Source organism: Passer montanus, unplaced genomic scaffold, assembly GCF_014805655.1.
Source record: "Passer montanus isolate IOZ18808 unplaced genomic scaffold, ASM1480565v1 scaffold827, whole genome shotgun sequence".
In the NCBI taxonomy this organism is placed as follows: Eukaryota; Metazoa; Chordata; class Aves; order Passeriformes; family Passeridae; genus Passer; species Passer montanus.
This window is the reverse complement of record NW_024373557.1, coordinates 1-8,463: the sequence shown is the minus strand read 5'-3', so window position 1 is coordinate 8,463 and position 8,463 is coordinate 1. Positions and strand designations below refer to the sequence as shown.

The following is an 8,463-nucleotide window of genomic DNA, read 5'->3' as shown; positions in this document are numbered from 1 at the left end:
CCATGATGCTCAGCAGAAATTCCATCTCTGTGTGTGTACAATGGTCGGATGGTTTTGACCACATTCATTTGAGCACTTTCCTTGGGAATGTGTTTTGCGCTATTTTGACTCATTTCCACAGTGTGCAGTCAGTAAGTAAAGAAAAATATGCCCTGTGCTTGCCCCTCCGGGCACAAGGATGCTGCCCTGCACGGCGCTCAAACCAATTCTGCTGGAACAGAACATATCAGCAGCCGTCAAGGCAATCAGGAAAGGAATTTCAGATCCCATTGCATTGGCAGCCAAAGGAAGGCTCAGGAGATGTTGGCTCGTTGCTCGGTGGGGAAATGGGCTTGCTGGCAAATGACAGAGAAAAAGCCAACACACTCCGTGCCTGCTTGCCCTCAGTGTAACTGCTTTGCTTCTCCTCACTTCCATTACATCCCTGAGCCTCCCTGAATTGTTTCTGGGAATAATGCAGCACCGTGAATAGGAGAAGTAGTTAAAGAACTCCTAGTTCACATACATGAGTTCACAGTACCACAAACACACTCTGGAGCTTGCACACACCCAAACAGTAACTCACATCTCTGCATTGATGAAGAGGTGTGTGCACACACATTTCCAAAGGAGACCCAGGCACAAACACTTCTCCTTCTGCCATGTCCGCAATGATGTTCAAACACTCACACTCACTCCTATGCCTGCTCCTGCACCCAAGCCTGCGCATGTACATCTATGTGAATATTCTCCATGCAGAGATGGGAACACATAAAGCACATCCCAGCATGGATCTATTCCCACACACTTAGATATACACCTTCCCTACTTCCCTCCTCAGCTCACCCGGATGGCCACCGGGTTTTGTCTCCCTGTGTGTCACCATTGGGCTGCTGGTTCCAATCCTGTCCTGTTAAAATTGCCTTCAGAAAGCAGCCGTGACTGTCTGGACATCTTACCCTCTGTTCAGCCTGTGGTTACACAAACCATACCAGGGCCTTGCCTGACTCCTTGTCCTTCCTCACAAGGCTCCAGCCCTGCTGCAGGGTTTCTCAGGTTTCCTCAGCAGCGTCCATGGCTGATTGTGTCCTTACCTGGGCCCCTGGTTAGTGTGTGCTTGTGTTCAAGGAATCCATGTGGGAGCACAAATTCTTGCATGAATCTCCCCCGATGTTCAGGAGCCTGTGTGTGTGTCTGTGTGTGTCCATGTGTCCGTGCGTGTCTGTGTCCTATTGTGTTACTCAACCAGTGAAATGTGTTGATCTCAGTGGAGACCCTCTCCACTGCTCTGCTGTGATCATCACGGAGCACCATTTGCCCAGACTCAGAAGGATCCTTGGAGCAGCTGAACAATGATGCAGCAGCGTGCAGGAGATTTGTCCAGGGAAGAGGCGCTGAAATGCAGTCCCTGCTCCCTGAGCCCCCCTTCTCCCACTGCTCTAAACATCACACTCTGCTACTGCCAGCTGCCAGCCCCAACAAGGATGGTTTCACCCAAGTTTGGATTTTTAGCTTAATTCTGTTTGAAATATTGGGAGTGGCTCACCATGGCTGAGAGTGCTCACACACACACATGGACACATGAACACACAGTCAGAGGGACACACATACACACAGACACATGGACACACGGACATACAAACAGGTCTCTCCAGGCCAGTGAACAGCTGCTCTCCCCTGAACTGCATCACATTGGTTTCATGGACACAGAGAAAGGCTGAGGCTTTATGCCCAGCTCCTCTATCCGTGTGTGTGGGTTTCCTTCCAGTGCCCTGAAGGACAATTCGGGAGTCCTGACATGACAGCAAAGGGAGGATGGGAGGGAACAGATGATGGGAGCGAAGAAATCCCAGGCAGTGTCAATGGTGAGCTCCACGATGCCAGGCCGATGCCCTGCCCCCCAGGCCGGCCCCGGCGCTCCCGACGTGCAGAGAGCCGAGCGCCGCCCCGCAGCCCCCGCGCTCGCCTCCGCTCCGTTCCCCGCCAGGACTCGGCGAGAGCCCGAGCGGCAGCGGCGCAGGGCTCAGCCCCGGGGCGGAGCTGGCGGCGGCGGAGAGGAGGCGGCACGGCCGCAGCAGAGCCGGGGCTCAGCGGCACAGCGAGGCTCGGCCGGCGGAGCGGCGGCATGCGGCGGGCTCGGGGCGCGGCGCTGCCGGCGCTGGCCGCGCTGGTCATCGGTGAGAAGGGGTGGCGTCGGAGGGGCATCTGGGTCAGAGGGCTATTTGACACCGACTCCAACTGAAGACCTCTTGCTCTCCTATTTCTTTTCTCCTCTATTCACTCCACTGCCCACATAATTTTTTCCTCTCCATGAAGTCGTTGCTTCGCAGTTTCCTTTTTTCCTCCTTATCTTCATCCATCCATCAATCCATCCATCCATCCATCCATCCATCCATCCATCCATCCATCCGTCCATCCATCCTTCATTTTCAGCCGCTCTCTTTATGACATTTCTTTCTGATTTACCTTCAAAACATCCATCAAATATTCTTATCTCCTACCAAACACTCTCAGAAAAATAATGACTCTATACTGTATTCTGAAAAGATACCCAACTTCACCCTGATCTGTCGTCCTCTACCATCTCCCTCTGAACGGCGTTTTCTGTTTTAGAAAAGTGATTGTTCTTTTCTCCGTGGCAGTGGCTGTGGTCAGAGCTCAGGTACAGCAGGAGCCATTCCTGGAGACCACCGAGGGCACCGGCATCAACATCACCTGCTCACACCCCGAAATCCAGAGCAGCCAAACAATCTTCTGGTACCGACAATTGCCTGGCCGGGGACCCGAATACCTCGTGAGCATTCACAAGGGCTCCAAAGAGCTGCCGGACAGTGCGGGCCGTGTGTGGGTGTCGGCAGATCGGCGTGGGAGCGCGCTGTGGCTCGGGCGGCCCCGGCGCGGGGACGCGGCCGTGTATTACTGCGCGCTGGGGCCACGGGCAGAGGAGCCGGGGCTGCGGCCGGGCACGAACCGCCGCGGGCGGGGCCGGGCGGGGCCAGCAGGGGGCGCTGCCGCTCCGCCCGCCGGGGCCGCCTCGCCCCGCTCGGGCCGGGTTGCGGCACCGGGACCGACACCGGCACCGGCAGTGGAACCCGGACCGGGACCGACAGCAGCACATAGGCACCGGTAGCGACACTGACACCAACACCCACACCGGCTCCAGCTTCGACTTGGAGTCCCCGATCGTGCTCAGCCCCTCTCCTCAGCCCGGGCTGAGTCCAGCTGAACTACTTACGCCGTCAAACTGCCCCGCCCGGCCGCAGCTACATGTGCACACTGAGATGGTCTGTGTGAGGCAGGGAGGGCAGCAGGGTCTTTCCCAAGCCACCTCTCGCTCCTTCAGAAAGGGCTCTGTGCATTCTGGGCAACGGGGCATCCTCTGGCTTGTCTACAAAGCTGGGCCCAAGGTTCTCTTAGAAATGCATCAGTGAGGTTGTTGGGGTGATCCCGCAGGTCCCCGGAGTCTGCTGTCCTTCGTGGCTTCTTCACACATCTTTTCTCGAGAGTTCTCCCATTCATCCCTCCCTCTTCTCCATCCCATACTCCTGCATAAATCTCTTGATTTTATTCTGTGTCCAACCCTGCACAAGTATTCCGTTCCTTTCATTTTTATTATTTGCAAAGCAAGTCCTTTCACTTTCTAACTTCTCATCTTTTCTTTTCTCCACTTTATCCCACATCCTCCAGTTCTCCAGAGATTGCATGGTTCTTCCTGTCATTCACACATTCATCTCTCCACAAGCGATTAATGGACACTTGCATATCTACATAGCTTGAAATCTCCTCGGTACTGGTTTTCTCACCATCTCTGTACGTTCCTGACTGTTTGTGCGAAATTTGATCTGTGCAGTGGGGCAGTGCAGAATTTAAAGTTTATCCATTTTCTTTCCCTGGCAGTGGCTTCAAGCAGAGCCCAGGTACAACAGGAGCCATTCCTGGAGACCACCGAGGGCACCGGCATCAACATCACCTGCTCACACTCCACAAAATTGAGCGGCGACTGGATCCATTTCTACCGTCAGCTCCCGGGAGGAGCTCCAGAATTCCTTGCACTCGCTGCTAGAGGATCCAAGGAAGTGCCGGCCATTGCAGGACAGCTGTGGGTTTCGCAGGACGGGCGTTGGAGCGCGCTGTGGCTCGGGCGGCCCCGGCGCGGGGACGCGGCCGTGTATTACTGCGCGCTGGGGCCACGGGCAGAGGAGCCGGGGCTGCGGCCGGGCACGAACCGCCGCGGGCGGGGCCGGGCGGGGCCAGCAGGGGGCGCTGCCGCTCCCGCTTGACGCCGCTCGCCGGGGCCGGCACCGAGCCGCGCCTGCAACCCCCGGCATCCCGACCGGGAGCAACCACGGGCCCGCCACACGGCCCGGCCTGCTGCCAGAGACCCCTCCGGGCACAAGGATGCTGCCCTGCACGGCACACAAACCACTTCTGCCGGGATGGAACATTTCAGCAGCGGTCCAGGCAATCAGGAAAGGAATTTCTGATCCCATTGCATTGGCAGCCAAAGGAAGGCTCAGGAGATGTTGGCTCCCTGCTCGGTGAGGAAAGGGACCTTCTGGCAAATGACAGAGAAAAAGCCGACACACTCCGTGCCTGCCTGCCCTCAGTGTAACTGCTTTGCTTCTCCTCACTTCCATTACATCCCTGAGCCTCCCTGACACCTTTCTGGGAATAAAGCAGCACTCTGAGAAGGGGAAGTATTTAAAGAACTCCCTCTCCACACACATGGTATCACAAACACACTCTGGGGCTTGTACACACCCAAACAGTAACTCATAGCTCGGCATTGATGAAGATGTGTGTGTACACATGTTTGCAATGTAGACCCAGGCACAGACACTTCTCCTTGTGACATGTCCCCAGTGATGTGCAAACACTCATGCTCGCTCCTGTTGCTGCTCCTGCACCCAAGTCTGTGCACGCACATCTATGTGAATATTCCCATTCAGGGGTGTGCATACATAAAGCACATCCCAACATGGATCTGTTCCCATACACTTACATAGACACCTTCCCTTCATCCCTCCTCAGCTCACCCTGATGCTCACAGGGTTTTGCCTCCCTGTGTGTCACCATTGGGCTGCTGGGTCTGACCCTGTCCTGTTGAGATTGCCTTCAGGAAAGCCTTTGTGCATCGCTCTGTTCAGCCTGTCACTACACAAATCATGCCATGGCCTTGCCTGACTCCTTGTTCTTCCTCACAAGGCTCCAGCCCTGCTGCAGGGTTTCCCTGGTTTCCTCAGCAGCGTCCATGGCTGATTATGGTCTTGCCTGTGTTCCTGGTTTTTGTGCATTTGTGTTCAGGCAGGGCCCACAGGAATCCATGTGGGAGCACAAAATCCTGCATGAATCCACCCCGATATGCAGGGCCCTTGTGTGTGTGTATGTGTGTGTGTGTCTGTGTGTCTGTGTGTCCTATTGTGTCACTCAGCAAGTTAAATGTGTTGATCTCCCTGGAGACACTCTCCACTGCTCTGCTGTGATCATCACGGAGCAGCATTTGCCCACACTCAGAAGGATCCTGAGAGCAGTTGAACAATGATGAAGCAGCCTGGAGGACATTTGTCCAGGGCATGCGGCGGGCTCGGGGCGCGGCGCTGGCCGCGCTGATCATCGGTGCGTGGGGAAGGCAGCAGTATGGGTGGCTGAGAGGCTGTGTGAGACCCCGCTCGCCCTAATACACATCTCTTACCCTCCTTCTCATTCTCAATGCTTGTTTGCTCTCTGCGGCGGGCTCGGGGCGCGGCGCTGGCCGCGCTGATCATCGGTGCGTGGGGAAGGCAGCAGTATGGGTGGCTGAGAGGCTGTGTGAGACCCCGCTCGCCCTAATACACATCTCTTACCCTCCTTCTCATTCTCAATGCTTGTTTGCTCTCTGTCCCTTCCTCCGACGCCATAGGGTTTATTTTTCCTCAGCGAAATCCTTCCCGGGGAGTTTGCCTCTGTTACTCCATTTCTCCATCCATCCATCCGGGCAAATCTATTTTCCTCATTCCTTTCTCCACTTAAAAATTACAATTGTCCTTCAAAATATCCATCAGAGATTCTTGTCCCCAGCGAAACCCTCTCAGAGAAATAATCTCTCCATACTGTTTATTATCAGAACACATCTCAGTTTGAGCTACTCTCTAATCCTCTCCCATCTCCGACTGAAAGGGATTTATTTAACAGGGTTGGGTCGGAAAAGTGATTGTTCTTTTTTCCGTGGCAGTGACTATGGCCAGAGCCCAGGTGCAGCAGGAGCCGTTCCTGGAGACCACCGAGGGCATCGGCATCAACATCACCTGCTCACATCCCAAAATCCAGAGCAGCGATTGGATCCAGTGGTACCGTCAGCTCCCTGGCAGAGGACCTGAATTCCTCGCAGTCATTGTGAAAGACACCAAAGAGGTGCCGGCCATTGCAGGACAGCTGTGGGTGTCGGCAGATCGGCGTGGGAGCGCGCTGTGGCTCGGGCGGCCCCGGCGCGGGGACGCGGCCGTGTATTACTGCGCGCTGGGGCCACGGGCAGAGGAGCCGGGGCTGCGGCCGGGCACGAACCGCCGCGGGCGGGGCCGGGCGGGGCCAGCAGGGGGCGCTGCCGCTCCCGCTCGGCCCGGGCTGCGGCACCGGGACCGACACCGGCACCGACAATGGACATCGGCCCCAGAACCGGCGCCGCCACGGACACAGGCACCGGTAGCGATACCGGTACTGGCGCCGACAACAGCGCCCACACCGGCACCAGCTCCGGCTTTCAGCCACCGACCGTGCTCAGCCCCTCTCCTCAGCCCGGGCTGCGTCCGGCTTAGCTGCTCAAGCCATCAAACAGCCCCACCCGGCCACAGCTACATGTGCACACTGTGATGGTCTATGTGAGGCAGGGCGGGCAGCAGGGTCTTTCCCAAACCGCCTTTTGCTCCTTCAGACAGGGCTCTGTACCTTCTGGGGAACGGGGCAACCTCTAGCCTGTCTGCAAAGGTGGGGCAAAGGTTCTCTTAGAAATGCATCAGTGAGGACACACATTCCCACCCAGCCCATATCAGGCCTCTTCTCCTCTTGCCTTTGTCCTTCTCTTCCCATGCCTGCTGGGCTGGTTTTGCCTTTTGAAAAGGCCAAGTGACAGCTCAAGGTCACTCATATGTGGAGCCCAGAATAACATGCTGCACTGAAACTTCACCTAGATCATATATCGAATCCATTATGCTTAGAATGCTCTTTCAAAAGAAACTGCTCACAGAGTCTGAGACTGTATCTGCATGCAGTCACACCTAAGCTTCCCACTGGGCAGGTGTTCAGAGTGCAAGGCAGTCCCTTCAGTTCCTTGGGACTCAATGGATCTCCCTGACAATTTCATCTGTAATCTCTTCAAGAAATGAACAAGTGAACCCTGGCACCAAATCCTGTTAAACTACTCTTGCATGGTGAGGACTCCACTGCGAGCTGAGCGGGATCAGCCCCTTCCCATCACTGAGGCCCCAGGGGCACGGGATGCTCACAGTGCCAATGGCTGAGGGAGCCTCGGGGGCTGCTGCTGGAGAAGCCAGAAACGCACACGGAGCATTGCAGGCACTGCAGGGACAGGTCACTGCTCTGCCTGCTCCCGCCACTGCTTCCTTTGCTGCCGCCCAGAGTCGTTTCCGGCAGCTCTGTTCTCTCGGGGCTGGGACGCGCTTTCTGCCTCTGCCCCACTCAGCAAACACGCAGCTCGCTCTCGCCATGCACCTCGCAAATCTCATCCTCACCGTCTGCCTGGGCCAGCTCCTCGGTAAGTGTGGTCCCTTCTCCAAGGCACCCCTGTTCCTCATCTTCTTCCTTCTCCCCAGGAAATCCTCAAAAGCCTTATCAGCACCATGGGGGAAATGCCAGTGAATGAAGGGAGAAGACTAAGAAAAAAATCTGCTTGTGTTTCTGGTTTTGCAAGTGTTTCCTGAAGAAGCTATTTAATTTTTAAAGGGAAAAGGAAGAGAGAGAAACCTTCAGGCCCTTTTCTATATTTCTCTTGCCTTCAGTCCATCTCCCTCTGCCTCTCTCTTCTCATCCTCCTGCAGTCACCTCAGGAGATCTCAGCTGTCTCTACAGTCCCACATAATTCCCATTTCAACCAACATTCCCAGCTCCTCTCAAGCCCTCCCCAGGCACCTCCAAGTTCTCCCTTCACTGACATTAACAGGGTGTGCCATTCTGCCTCCAGCCTCACACTTTCCAGCATCATCATTGTGTGTGCTTAGAGATTGAGGAGCCCTCAGAGGTGACAGGGATGGGGAAGCAGGATGAGACTTTCTCCTGCACCACGCTGGGCTCCTCAGGCAGCTGGAGAGTTGCTGGTGCCAGCACACACAGTTCAGCCATGACAGGCTGTTCCCTGTTCCTTCAAGCAGTAGAGGCAGGAGCAGGGAGGCAGCCCAGCTCTCCTTTAGAGGATGCAGAGCAAGGAGCTATGAACTCCTGCCCAAAATCTTTCAAGACAATGCTACAAGGCAGGCAGCTTTCTTCATCAGGATT

At 55.7% G+C, this 8,463-nt stretch overlaps 2 protein-coding genes across 2 annotated transcripts; both read left to right on the top strand.

The window, feature by feature from the left end:
- The first annotated feature begins 1,850 nt into the window (after window positions 1-1,850).
- Window positions 1,851-4,259, top strand: LOC120513551. The gene is made up of 3 exons (XM_039733093.1): window positions 1,851-2,156; window positions 2,622-3,105; window positions 3,830-4,259. Exons 1-3 carry the CDS (start codon window positions 1,868-1,870, stop codon window positions 4,257-4,259), a joined length of 1,203 nt encoding a protein of 400 aa, XP_039589027.1. The 5' UTR covers window positions 1,851-1,867.
- A 1,293-nt stretch (window positions 4,260-5,552) lies between these two features.
- On the top strand, window positions 5,553-7,098 carry LOC120513550. The gene is made up of 2 exons (XM_039733090.1): window positions 5,553-5,595; window positions 6,191-7,098. The coding sequence occupies exons 1-2, from the start codon at window positions 5,553-5,555 to the stop codon at window positions 6,823-6,825; spliced, it is 678 nt and encodes a 225-aa protein (XP_039589024.1). The 3' UTR covers window positions 6,826-7,098.
- Window positions 7,099-8,463: the final 1,365 nt, after the last annotated feature.